Source organism: Delphinus delphis, chromosome 14, assembly GCF_949987515.2.
Source record: "Delphinus delphis chromosome 14, mDelDel1.2, whole genome shotgun sequence".
NCBI classification, from domain to species: Eukaryota; Metazoa; Chordata; class Mammalia; order Artiodactyla; family Delphinidae; genus Delphinus; species Delphinus delphis.
The window spans coordinates 79,829,037-79,843,165 of record NC_082696.1 but is presented as its reverse complement, the minus strand read 5'-3'; the positions used below and the strand labels follow the sequence as shown (position 1 = coordinate 79,843,165).

Sequence of the window (14,129 nt, the reverse complement as noted above, 5' to 3'; positions counted from 1 at the left end):
TAGAAGGTTAGGAATCTTATAACCTATAAGTTTAACCTACATTAAACCTATTTTAATATAAATATTAAAATATATTCCATAACTAACGTCTGTACAAAATAATTTTAAGATAATCCAGGCTGGTTTCAAAAAAACATTTTCAGGGATATCTTTGAGTCATCAGAGAAAAACTATGAAGAGATAAAATAGCCTACTTGTTTCGTGATATGGAAGATTTCAGTCACAAATATGTTGCTCATACACCGAAAACGTTTTATTTTCTCACATGAAAATATGATCATATAAAGAAGAAATGACAAAATGCTTATTTTCAGATGAAGGGTACATTGCGCAACCTGGTCAAATTAATTACTTCAGATATTTGGGGTTAGGGTAATCTGTATACATCTCAGTGTATAGACAACCTCACTAAAAAGGTAACCATTTGCTCAATCCCCCGGGTTCCCACTGGCTTTGTGGAAATTAACAGGAAGATTCCCGCCACTGTTTCTGTGTGTGATGGCTCCTTTTCTCACCCTGTAACAATCAGGGTTAAAGAAATACTCCTTTCTTCTGAGCCCTTTGAGCATCTGTTGTATACCAGGCCAAGTATTAATTTTTATAAACAGAGTGACTTTAACATTCTTCTAAGCCCATTTCGAGTCATCCAGTGGAAAGATTACTGATACCACTTGTATTTTAGCTATGATGGCTATCTATCAGTCTGATCTCTAACAGTGTGATTTCTTATCCCTAATCTCGATTATGGAACTAGACAATGCAATCTATTTCTAAAGTCCTTTACAGTTTACAAAACTGGCATATCTCATTTAAGCCTCATGGAACTTTTGTGCGGAAGTGGCATCATCCCCATTTCATAGGAGAGGACGAGGATTATAGAAATGAAGAGATGGTGTCACGATAAAGCCCCTGATATGGCAGGGTTAGGGTGAGACTCACAGTCTCTAGCTTCCAGTGCAGTGCTCTTTTTACACCACAGCTGGGTTTTATATGTTTCATAGAAACAACATAATTTTAAATATTAGGTTAGATGATACTGTTCATAGAGAAATTAAACTATAGGGAGGTTCTCTGACTAGTCAAGGTTTCAAAAAAGTAAACTGTGGGGCAGAAAAAATATTATTACATGATGTTAGAATCGACAGAAACATGTATCAGTGTTATCATTGGAAATACTTTTCAGTGTATATTTTTACACTCCAATGGACGCTGGCATTCCTGGGGTGCTTTACAGTTTATATAGCACTTCATGTGCATTATCTCATCCTACCCTTGAAAGAACACTGGGATGCTATAGAAGTTGTTATCTCCAAAGTTGAGGGATTAATTGATACAATGGAGCTCAGAATTCAGCCAGAAGTGTTGATTCTGAGTTGCACAAAACTGCTTTGTAGAATTGTGTGGTGGTCGGGTTGACATTCCCAAAATTAGCTCTCAAATTCGCCAAACAATACATATAACCACCTCTACCAAATATGCTTACAAAATTCTCCTTTCCCAGATCATCTACCAGCCTTCTTGCCCGTGCCCTAAGATTATAAATCACAGAGACGGCATCCCAGGTCCTCAAGCAAATATTTAATCTTTCTCTACAGATAATTCAACTCTGGAGGTTCTATTCAATATAAATAATTTCTGAATGCAAACATCTTTGACACCTCATTAACTTAATAACTAAGAGTTGATGCATTTACTTGAACTGTCAAATTAATAAACCAAAGAGAGAGAGACGGTAGTATTATTGGTTCTATGATAGAAACAGAGCACATTGTGAACAAATGAGGATTTTGAAAGTGAAACTTGTAGGGTGCATTTGGAGAACAGCTACTTTTAACTAATCCCTAAAAGCTGGAGACCATGTAATCCTTCCAAGAAATGACAGTTGGTGTGTGTGTGACCTGGGCCAGCACCAGAAACTGGTGTTCCTTAGAATTATTTCAGTTCCTTAGAATTGTTGAAAAGGTTTTTGCTTGAAGACCACTAGTTTGGAGATGCCACCAGCCCTGCCTCAGGCCTTGCGTTCAGGGGACACAAATCTGTGACTTAATTACACAGCGTTTGCCATTAAATTGTGGGGTGGACCTTGGATTCTGAATGAAATCACCAAAAAATATTTGAGGACCAAAGCTTTTCTATACTAGGAACTTAGACTGACAGGAATTCGATTGTGAATGACAAGTTACTGATTTTGCATCTGTACCCATAGTATTTATTACTTCACAGATTGTGTGGTTAATGATTAAATTTAACACATACATGTTCCCATTTTATTTTAGTGCCTGGATACTAAGTCCTATTAAATAATAGTTGTTTCTTATCCCTGACTGTTAAATAAAACTTGGTAAATTCAGGCTTTCTGGGGCTCTGCTGTATAGAAAATTATTGCTGACTGATTTCACAGTTAGCTCCATTATTGTATATAATTTCAGGGTAGGAGTGAATATACTTGCCCTTTGCAGGCATAGAACTCTCTGAAATGAACTTCTAAAATATGAGGAAACTATTCAAAATGGCATTTTCGTGATATGAATCAGAAGTTAAGATTTTATCTCAGTTCTTAGAGTTCACATTTTATTTCCTGTTTATGAAAATGTCCTTGTACAGTATTAAAATGGATTAAAGTGGATATTTTTATCATATTATAACCAAAGCAATATTTGTTAACCTGTGTGCTAATCATGGGACACAGTGTTAAAAATACTCAACTTTGTCTCAAATTAAAACCTCGTTCTTAGAACTGAGTTGGCTTTTGCTTATGCACTGTGTATAGACATACAATAAATGTGTTTTTGCCCAGTATTTTAATTTGTCTAGTGTTGTGCTGTAATAGAGTACCCTAGGATTCATCTAATCTTATTGAGTCTCAACATATATCCTGCTGTAGATTATAAACAAAAATAAAAGAGTAAAAATTTAAAGAGGTGTACGAAAACTCTGGGAAGGACGGTTCTTCTGATTTTTGGTCCATGATTTTTACAGTTGTTTTGAATGGTGACAATCTGTTCTATGTAGGAAGAACAACTGATTTTTTGAGATGAGAAGTAGCAAAATTACGGATCTGTATTATAAATTGTTCAGTTACTGTGAATTGACCTTGGAATTGCTTTGAGTCCCATCTTTTATCATCATTATAATGACGTTAAAAATACATTATGTATGTTTTCTGGTGATGGAAAAGTGCAGATTTTCTAATGCTTCAAGGCTTTGGTGTCGATAACCTTTCCTTGACTACTCGCACATTAGATGGGCATTCCACTTGGTCAACGGTAGCTGCTATGTAAACTGTGAAATCGGTATTTAATGTAGGAAATTAGCTATGGTTCTCTCCTGACAGTTTTAATATACCCATGCAGACTCAACCATGCATCTGTATTATTTAGAAGGTATTTTTGTTCGTTGCCTCCGATTGGTCTTATTGGAATCCACTGTGCTTGACATTAGCTATCACAAGGTACAAGAATTTAACTCATAGGGATGCATGTTTATGCATTGTTAACATACTCTTACCATAATGACCTGGGTTGAGGCAGAGGTAGTTCTCTTTACAGAAAGCTCATGTGTCCTTAGCTGACCTTTATTTGTGCAATGAAAGCTGTCTGCTTACTTATGAAGTGTAATTAACCTGCTTTTTCACAAGGAATAGGATAAAAGTCTGTTTTTCATGTTTTCACGAAAAAATAATGCTCAAATTATAACACTTCATTGGACTTGGATATTTATGAACTTGCCATTTCAGTTGACAGAAGCATCTATATCCTGGATTTAAATTAATGACAATAGTAAATTCATTCCTCTACAGTTGTATCGAGCACTAGAACCAAAATGCTTTTGCATCAATTCCATAAGCAAATACCATGCATTTATCATTTTGTAGCTATGCCACCTGGCAACCAATATCTTTAATCACCTATTAGGAAAGTAATCAAGGAAAATGATTTATATTAATGAAATACTAGAGTCTGAATATTTTAGGGGTGAGTTTTGTTGAGTGTCACTTCTATTAATAATAGAGAAATGTGTCTTATAAAGACAAATTAGAGTACTTAAAACGTCAATAATATCTTTACAATTTAATAATACATGGAAAGAAGAAACACATATAGTTTAAAAGTACATATTTAGATTTTAGAATGTACTTTTTGTAAATCTTTAAGCAAAAATGTTATATTTTAATGGGTGATGATGAAATTAGTTCTAAGAAAGCTGTCAAAAACTGTTCAGAAAGCGAGGGAAGTGTAATTGTGTACTAAAATATATGCAACTCTTAGTGTATGCGGAAAGACTTAATGTCTCTTCTAGATTTACATTTATTAGTCATTTTTAGTAGATTTCCAAAAACTGAAAAACAGAATTTCTAGAGCTGCAAAATCGGTTCCATTCATACGAGCACTAATGTAAGAATTAGTTCTGACGGAACACCTGAATGGCCCGGCAAGCTGTATATATACCTATGTATCTCCCATCTTAAGCCAGTTTAATTAGACCCTCCATTCACCATCATTATCCTACACAGCTTACCACAGAAAACCACTGCCTGAAAGCAGTCTTTTCATAATCAACTGTGCTCAGTATCATTACCGAATTGTACTGGAAACATCACCTTTCAGCTCTTCGCATATAAGGAGCTCTTTTTGCCCAGCAGACATTCATCAGATACCAATATCTAGATTTGCTCAGGAAAAGGTGAGTGAAACAAGGTTGGACCCCCTACGAGGAGCTGGAAGATGAGCCAGATAAGGACCCCAAGGAGTCCAGTTTCTAAGATCTAAGTCAGTTCCTTCAAGACACGATGAACTGGTTCCTTGAAGCCTTTAAAATAGGAAGGATTTTTGTCATTTCTTTAAACCTTAAAGACTTCTCAAAGCAGCTTCCACCTTAATGACGAATTTTTCTTCTTCAAGCCCCACAAATATCTCAGTGGGTCTATTAATTTGTCACAGTATTTCAGAATGAATCAACATTTAATGAGTCATCAGCCTTATTACTAGGTTTGTGAAATTTTAGGGGAGAAAGCCTTATGAATTGCAACAGTCTTTTGAACAATCTTGGTAGTTACTGAGTAGTAATTTTAATTGTATTATTATTATAAATAGTCTTTCTTTCAAGAGGAATGGTGCCATAATACGAAAGGCAAAGCAACTTTAAAAATAAGCACACGGAGTTTCACAAACAGTAAAAATAAAGGAGGAAAAACTTTTACAACTTTCCTTATATCCCATTAACTAAGGTGGTTCAGAAGAATATTAGAAATCTATAGTCGCCAAGCCGTGTATACCTTTTAAAGTATATGATTATGAGCAGGATATGAACTCCATGTGGACTAAATTTTAACAGAATATAGTTTCATAGAACATACTGCTGTTATCTACATGCCATATTTGAAGAGCATTTTAGTATTTATTGTAGGATATGTATCATTCTGCTAAGAAATTGAAGTATATGGATTTTTTTGCGCCTGCAGATTTTAAACTTGTTTTTTTCATTTTCTATGATATTTCTTTTACGGTGCCTGAATTTGCCATGCCTGTCATCTACATTAAATTCTTTATTTATAACCTTCACAGACAGCATCCAAAACATATTTTCCTAACAGTGAGCTAGACATTTCTTTTATGGTGCCTGAATTTGCCATGCCTGTCATCTACATTAAATTCTTTATTTATAACCTTCACAGACAGCATCCAAAACATATTTTCCTAACAGTGAGCTAGACATTTCTTTCAGGCATGCTTTACTCACTCTCCTAATGTTTTTCTCTTGGAAGAAAATTTTTCATTGATTGAATCTGATATTTAAAATGTAAAACGTCATTTATTCTCATATGGTTACCCACTCTGGCCTTTCTGCCTATGCAAATACAGCACTGCTGCTTTCCATTAATTTTTTTTTCTCTTTTTTTTTTCTCAAACTTTCTTTCACATTATATTTTGAAGCCAAAAAAATCAAACTAAAGATTCATAAGTTCATGTTTACAAAGTTAGGATTTTTTAAAGTCTTTTTTATGACTTAAGTAAAAGTGAATACTTTGTCATTTGTATGTACTCTTTTGCTGAACGTTATTCTGGACATTTAACTTTCAACACCATGTCCTAAAAAAATGTGTGCCCAGTTGTAGAGACCAGAGAATAAGTTTGAAAGATATGATGAAGTTCACAAGAGTTGAAGAGGAGGCGCTAAATTTTAATACTTAGTTCAGTGAATACAGTTCTAACCAATATCACTAATGACAGTCTGTGCCTTGGCATGGGTAGTCCTCTGAGGGGAGGGAGGTGGAATAACCTAGATCTGTCTGTACTTTTCATGTGTTTCTGGACCGAGAGTAAAAGATAACCCTCCCCTCGTATGACGTGCATCTGTGGCACACATTCATTCCGGGCGTCCGGGTCACAGGCTGTGCAGTGCAGGTGTGTATCATCCTGAGATGTACACACTCGCGATTACGATATTCATAACCCTTTACTTTACAGATTGAAGGAGTTGCGTGTAAAGTGTTCCTTCTCCACGTGAAAGCCGTTACACTTTTCATTCTCTTCCTCCTATGCAGGTGACTTGGATTATTACTGGCTGGATCCCGCCACGTGGCATAGCCGGGAAACATCACCTATTAGCTCAGTAAGCATTCTGGGAGGGAGAGTTGGGAATTCAGGGACTGTGTGTGCTGTTCGTTATCCTTTGCTGATACATGATAGATAGTAATCTTATTCTGCTCCATTTTACATTTTATGAAAGTATTGATTTCATTTGACAGTACATTTTTGAAGAAAAAAACAGTATCACTGAATAATAACCAATTTTAAAGTAACTAACAGCAAGTGTTAAATAATGGCTGTAGGTAGATGAGATATTCTTTGGTTAATGATGTCAACATTAACAAGTCAAAATATAGAATCGATTTGACTTAGGTAAGCAGATATATTTTAAAATTACAATTCATTTCATTTCAGAACCATAGTTTAGAGATGTACTTAGTTACTGACTACTTTTAGAACAATTTAGTATAGTAAGTACCTATTGCAAATAAAATACAGCACTAAAAGAAAATTGTTATGAGTCAAGGATAGAGCCCACCAGAATAAAGAATTCCCTCAGAGTGTCCTTAAATGAGGAAATCGCACCATGCTACAACCAATAATTATGTGTCTGTAGGAAAGAAAAGAGCTGGTTTATCTTTTGTAACTTTGTTCATGTTTTAATAGCATCCTGTAACGTGGCAGCCATCTAAAGAGGGGGACCGATTAATTGGACGCGTTATTCTTAACAAGAGAACAACCATGCCCAAAGAATCAGGTGCATTACTGGGTCTGAAAGTAAGTATGCTGGTTTATAATGTTCTTAAAGGCTGAATTACAGTGTGGACTACATTCAGCAAAGTTGCTGACAATGATTTTTAAGTATCTTCTCCTCCTCTTCAAAATAAAGTTCTTCTAGTGAATATACCTTGTTAATATATTGATGTCTTATGGTATATTCAGTACTTTTATTGGGGTAATAGTTTAGAATCATTTGCTAAAATGGCATACAGATGTCTTAGGAAGCCGCAATAAAATACAGGAAAATGAAATAATTTTTCTCTGAATATAAAGTTCAAGGACAATTTTTACATTAAAATGGTTTTAATGGAAAGTAGTAAAGTTAAATAATGTGGACATTATAATTTTATTATATCCTGACAAACAACACCAAACATTATTAAAGAGATTGTTTCCTAAGTGCAATACAATTTATGGTAATACCAAAAGAGTAAAATGTATCTTTTACAAATATTACCTGACTTCTAACAGATATAATCTTTAAAAAACTAATAAATTACAAAGATGTAATTTCGGTAAGAAAAAACATATATATACATTTTGTTTTCTTATGTGTGTGCATGTGTACGAGTGTTGTCACATGGTTTCATTTGCTTCCGTAAACTTAAAGAAACATTTAAAGATGTTGCTTTGGGCTTCCTTGGTGGCGCAGTGGTTGAGGGTCCGCCTGCCAATGCAGGGGACACAGGTTCATGCCCCGGTCCAGCAGGACCCCACATGCCGCGGAGCGGCTGGGCCCGTGAGCCATGGCCGCTGAGCCTGCGCGTCCGGAGCCTGTGCTCCGCAACAGGAGAATCCACAACAGTGAGAGGCCCACGTACCAAAAAAAAAAAAAAAAAAAAAGATGTTGCTTTAAAATTATTATTTACCAAGAGATTGTATTATAGTTGGATGCTAGTTTAACCTCTTCAAAACCATCAACTATTAATCCAACTAAAAATTTGTTATTCAGTTAATGTCACCTTATTAATTATTATCATTAGTTTCTCCTGCTATGAAATAATTCTGATCACTTCCACTATTGGGCGTGACCCTAAGAATATGGATCAACCTGAACTTTTGACATTATCCCTCCCATTTTTAATTATACACATTGAGCCCCTGCATTGGGAGAAATTAAACTTAGAAACTTTCCAATGTGTTTAATTTTAGTAATGGAGGAAAATCCAGGTGAGCGTGTTAATTATTCAGTGATAGAACTCAGACTTGGAGAGTTCGATTGGATCCTATATGTATTGATATTTCAGATGAGGAGGTCATTCGGGTGGTCAGGAGCTGAGATCAACTTAGGCTATTACTCTGGACCACGGTGAACTGCTTCCCCAAAGAGACCTGTTCTCGGTTTAAATCCCCAGTCTTTGTCTTAGACCTACATTCTACTAAAAACGTACAAAAGAGATCAACATCTCACGTCACATTGGGACATGATCTGAGTGTAGAAATTCAAGTGAATTTAGCGGGTAAAGAAAAAATAAATCCCAGTTAGTCAACTGTGTCAAACACCTGCTGTCTGATGGTGAGAGGGGGAGACCTCGTCTTTTGGGAGTGCGTTGTCCCTGGCGCAGGCTCCTCTGAGCACAAATGGATTGCACTTCATTTGTGTTCCTGCACCCCATCCTAAACACCTCACAAAAGCTGTAGGATTAATTCCTCAAACAAAGAAACGTATGTCTCAGTGTGAGTCTTGGGAACTTACAAATTTATAATTACCCAGGTTGTTGGAGGGAAAATGACTGACGTAGGACGCCTCGGTGCTTTCATCACCAAAGTAAAGAAGGGTAGCCTCGCAGATGTAGTTGGACACTTGAGAGCAGGTAAAGTTTCACTTTTAAACAGTTAAGTAATGTGTGCTCTGTGCATGGTGGTTTTCAACTTTGGGTAAGTTATGCATAAGTAAATAACTAATTTTAATGCATGCATACAGATTTGTTTCCTGATACAGATACCTAACTAACTGCAAAAATAGGTAACTATACCTCAATGGCAGTTTGGAGAAAATGAGTAGGAATCTTATTATTTACGTAAAAATACATAGACACAAAATGCTGAAGGATTACTAATTTTCGTAGATGGCTTCCTAATGTTGCTACAAAAATCCAAAACAGTTTAGCCTGTGCAAAAGATAACATCACTATTTAGTCCTTTATTTTATAAGCCATAGTAATTATTCAAGTTCTTCATAGTGGTCCCCAAACACTTATTCAGTACCAGTGGTTTTAATAAAATGTAATCATAATCACATTCCTTACACAGATTATGTAATATATTATTTGTTAATTTAAATGTGACCTAGATTGTATTCACGCAGACGTGCTACTTCTTGGTATTTGGAAATTTACATTATGTTACTTTGTAACCTTAATATGACATCATAAAATCATTTAATATATTGAAACATACCATACTTAGTAGCAACATACTTTAAACTTTATTTTCAATAAACTGTTTTTTTTCATTTTAGTAAAAATCATATTAACATATTGTCTCCAGTTCGCTGTACTTCAGAGTTTAGTAGAAATCTTTTGGTGAGAGTGTCTCCTCACCCATTTGCCAGACAGTTACAGAGAAAACAGAGTAGGCTGACCTGTCGAAGTGAGGATTAATGACCTGTAGCACATGGAAAGAGAACGTTTCTAGACTGTGTTTTCAGTTTTTATAAGGTTATAATTATTGAGACCCTTATAAAAATGAGGTTATAATTAGGTTATAATTATTGAGGTTATAATTATTGAGACCTTTATAAAAATATTCTATGACTGTTAAGGACATTTTTGTTGTAGTTATCAGGATATCAGTTCAAAATCATTTAGATTTTTTTCTTCGATAGAGACATGCTCTCCAGGTATCGTACGTGGAGAAAAAACAAATGAGGGATGTTTCTCCATCTGCTATAGACACAGCTTTGAAGATGTGTACTGTACACTATTGTTTCTTATCGGGGACTATTTATGATTCCATAAGAAAACAACTCAATCAGGAGTGACTGTGTCAATAACCTGAGTCTTTGCTTGTTTAATGACTTGAAAAGAAGCCTCGAAAAGTATGAGTCCCTTGTTGCCTACTCAAGTGTAAAATACCTTTAGCTACAGAAATCTGAACTTGCAGATCAGATTATAAACATGATATCTTTTGGGGTTTTTCTTTGTGTTTTAATAGACAATTTCTTAAGGAAGTCAGTGAAGGGGGTTTTTCTATCTTATATATCCCTCGTAGTGATTTTCACTTAACACCCTTATGTGCCTAGAGTCTGAGAAACTTTAAAATGTCAGAAACTCCACTTAAATAACTATAAAACATATAAGTGTACTTTTCACTTGAAGCAATTGATGTAACTGAAAAACATATTTTTAAAAATTAGATAATATATCCTGTTTGATTTACATTATTATTTAGGAACTACTTTCCTTCTGTTTGCATATAAACAGCATTGACCTTTAAAAGTACAGTTTGTTTTTTATTAGCGTGACCTTTGCAGCCCACGAATTGACCTTAGCATTTGCAGTCTTGCTGTAGCTTTTTCTACTGCTGTTCCCCTAAGTCTGTGCCCTGCTCCACTGCTTGACGTAATGATCAAACCACAAACTTGGCACTGACACTCTCCTTATTAAGACCCCTCAGTGTCTCTCAGGCACCATCTGCTCAGGTCAAAGCTCTGTAGTTTACCCCCAACTTCCAGCCACCTCCTTACCAGTCGTCTCATCCCCAGCCATGGTGGTCCACCCAGGCAGCTCTTTCCACCTCCAGGACCTGGCCAGTGCCTCTCGTGTCCGTGGTGGCTTTGCTGCTCTCGTGATCTGCCTGTTGAAGTCCTCACCATGCTTCAAAGCCCACGTCAAGTTGCTTTAGTTCTCAAGGGTTTCCTGACATCTCCCCTGAGCAGTAACTAATAACTTCCTCCCTGTCATTCCTTCTGTTCCTCAGATGAATTCCTATCATTGCCTGTAACATTTGATTAAAGGTATTCATTTCTGTATTTCTCCTCCACCAAATTTAAGGACAGGAGAAAGTCTCTTTTATCTTTGTATCCTTATAATCTACATCCCTGCCTGAAAAGAGGACTCAGATATAAATAAATATTGTTAAGGAAACCACCGTCTAGTTTAGGAGTTCTTGATTTGTAAATAATTAAATACATGCATTAAGTTAATTTGATACTGGAAGTTATGCTTCCAGGTTGCTGGCTATAAGTAGAAGAATTTTATAGTGCAGTGCCTTTGCAAAATGTTGATTGCAGCACATTACTGGGTAGCAAAGTTGATGTAATGGGTTGCATCCATTATTTAGAAAAACAAAAAGAACATGGTAGAATAGAAAATATCAGGGTAAGTATTGTTTTAGAAAATATATTTTCGTACACACACATACATGTATACATTCACGTGCTGTAAACTTTATTTCTTTTCTTGATCAATAAATTTAAAAGACTGCAAATATATTTTAAATATGTATTATTATTTTTTAATATAGTGAAGGGTATTTGTTGCCTTTTTGAAAAACTGCTAGGTAACATCTTAGATCAAACGATCAGAAGTGATTTAACTACTGGTACTAACCATACTCTTTTCTCATACCAAAGCAGCATTATATGCTTTTCAAATATTTGCTTTTTTACTTCTGAGTAAGCAAACACTTGAGGGGGGGGGATTACTTTAAATAATCCTAGGAAAACAAAACTTTTCTACTTTTTTTTAAAGGCATAGCTAAAAACGAAACAATTCCATATTTATCGTTAGCTTTAAGACGTACAATGATGATATTGATCCATTAGTTTGCCACACATTTCCTTTGCTACTAAAGTGTTATAGGCACTGAGAACAACAAAATAAGCAGAAACGTAAGAAAAAAAACTAAGACACTCCAAAGTATCACTGAGGCTGGGATATTTCAGCTGAGCCTCCGTTGTCACTTGAAGGATACTGGGCGGAGGCATTTGAGACCTAAAACTGCTCTAAATATTTATGAAAATAAATAATTTTTCCCAAATGGTCTTTGGTGAAAACTCTAGTTAACATAATAGGTTGTTTGCATTGTGTATTTTCACATCGTAGCACTCTCCTTGATGACTCTTCAGTTATCTAACAACCTAATAAGCACTATCGTTTTATTACTTTAAACGTATTTTCTAATTTTACTTTAATGCTCACAATATGTATTATGTATAGAACGTGTGTGTTATGAACATCTGGAAGTGGGTTAACTGTCATGCAACAGTTTTACATCTGCTTGCTTTGTAACTTGCCATATAGCTCCTTGCGTTACCCTCTGGGTATGAATTCAAATCCTTTCATGCATTTTTATTCTGTTGTGCATCTGGAGAAGGCAATGGAACATGACTTATAGTTGGAAAATTCATGCTAACAAATGTTAACTGCTGTTTCTACTAAAAGTAAAGCAGGATTTATGCAGCGTTTAATAATCTTTCATGTATAGAGCCGCCTACATTTATTATATGGAGGGCATGCTGCTAATTATTATTTTTTAATGTTTCCAAATGAGCTGTGCTAATTCCATCCCATAGCATGAGATGATTTTTATATGATTTCTGGTATTTCTCAAAAGATAAAGGTAGATTGTATTGTGCTGTTTCCAGTGACCAGTAATATTCTATTGGGGAAAGAAAAAGAAAAAGAAAAAAAAAGAAGAAGAAAAAAAGTGTCTAGAAGAAACATTTAGCTGCCATTATATGGCAATCAATTTGCTTTCAAGAGCAGAGCCTAGACAATTAAATTATTTGTATATGTTTTGCATTTCTTTGTTAAAAAAAAAACAAGAAAAGATAAAAATAAACAGAATATATAAGGTAAAAAAATACCCTTTTTTTTAAATTCAAGGGGATGAAGTTCTAGAATGGAATGGTAAACCCCTGCCGGGAGCTACAAATGAAGAAGTTTACAACATTATTTTAGAATCAAAATCAGAACCTCAAGTTGAAATTATTGTTTCAAGGCCTATTGGGTAAGGCTAAAAAAACTTACTTCTTAAGTTTAGTAAATTACATGTATTAGCAGGGTTTTTAAAAGAAGTTTATACATTCATACAGTACATGTTAACATGGATAGTTTTTTCTTCAAATATGGGCATACATTTTAGAATTTTTAAATCTCTTAATTTTTAAACTTGAATACTGAATTTTCTTCACTACATTTTAGAAGCTCCAGAATTTAACAATTTTAGTATCAAAAAGTATTGATCTGTATTTTTCAGAAGTGGACTATAAAGTAAAAATATTTTATTTTAATGGTAGAACTACTTATTTTTATTAATTCTAAACTATTATAGTATTTCCTTAAAGGGAGTCACTAACAAACTCATCTTCTTGTGATATTTAAAATAGTAATCATTTCATACGTCTACATGCACTTTTTATTATTCTACTAAGAATGGAATATTTTTTCTATATCTTTACCCATGGGTAGTTCCAGATTTTATTTAAAATCAAGCAAGTTTGAAATATTCAAACATTTTAATTGGCCATAATAATTGCTATGATATTTTTGAAACGCCAGTATTCAGCATAATTTAATTATCTACAGCCAATGGGATATTTTCTCTGTGTATAGAGTTCCCATATTGGTAGATTCTCATAACAAGTCCACAGAGTCCAGAACATTCATTTTGCCTGTCTGTAATCTTTTGGAAGGCATTTTGAACTGTCTCATTATAGTTGGCTTAATGTTTGAGTACATTTTTGGAAATTATTCCCTTTTTTGTATTCTCTAAAATATTATAGAGCCATTAATTCAAGACTTTTTATGCTGGAAGAGTTAGTAACCTTAAATTTTTGTTGTTCTCATGGATATATGTCAATGCAAAACATAC

The 14,129-nt window shown here is 34.7% G+C and overlaps 1 protein-coding gene across 21 annotated transcripts in view; it reads left to right on the top strand.

Moving 5' to 3' along the window:
- Nucleotides 1-14,129, top strand: part of RIMS1 (regulating synaptic membrane exocytosis 1) — a 474,653-nt gene that overhangs the window by 298,611 nt on the left and 161,913 nt on the right. For all 21 annotated transcript variants that reach the window (XM_060030385.1, XM_060030379.1, XM_060030380.1 and 18 more), the window contains 4 exons: nt 6,545-6,612; nt 7,197-7,307; nt 9,025-9,124; nt 13,142-13,265. In XM_060030385.1, coding sequence (XP_059886368.1) covers nt 6,545-6,612; nt 7,197-7,307; nt 9,025-9,124; nt 13,142-13,265 — 403 coding nt within the window. The remainder of the gene's footprint in view (nt 1-6,544; nt 6,613-7,196; nt 7,308-9,024; nt 9,125-13,141; nt 13,266-14,129) is intronic.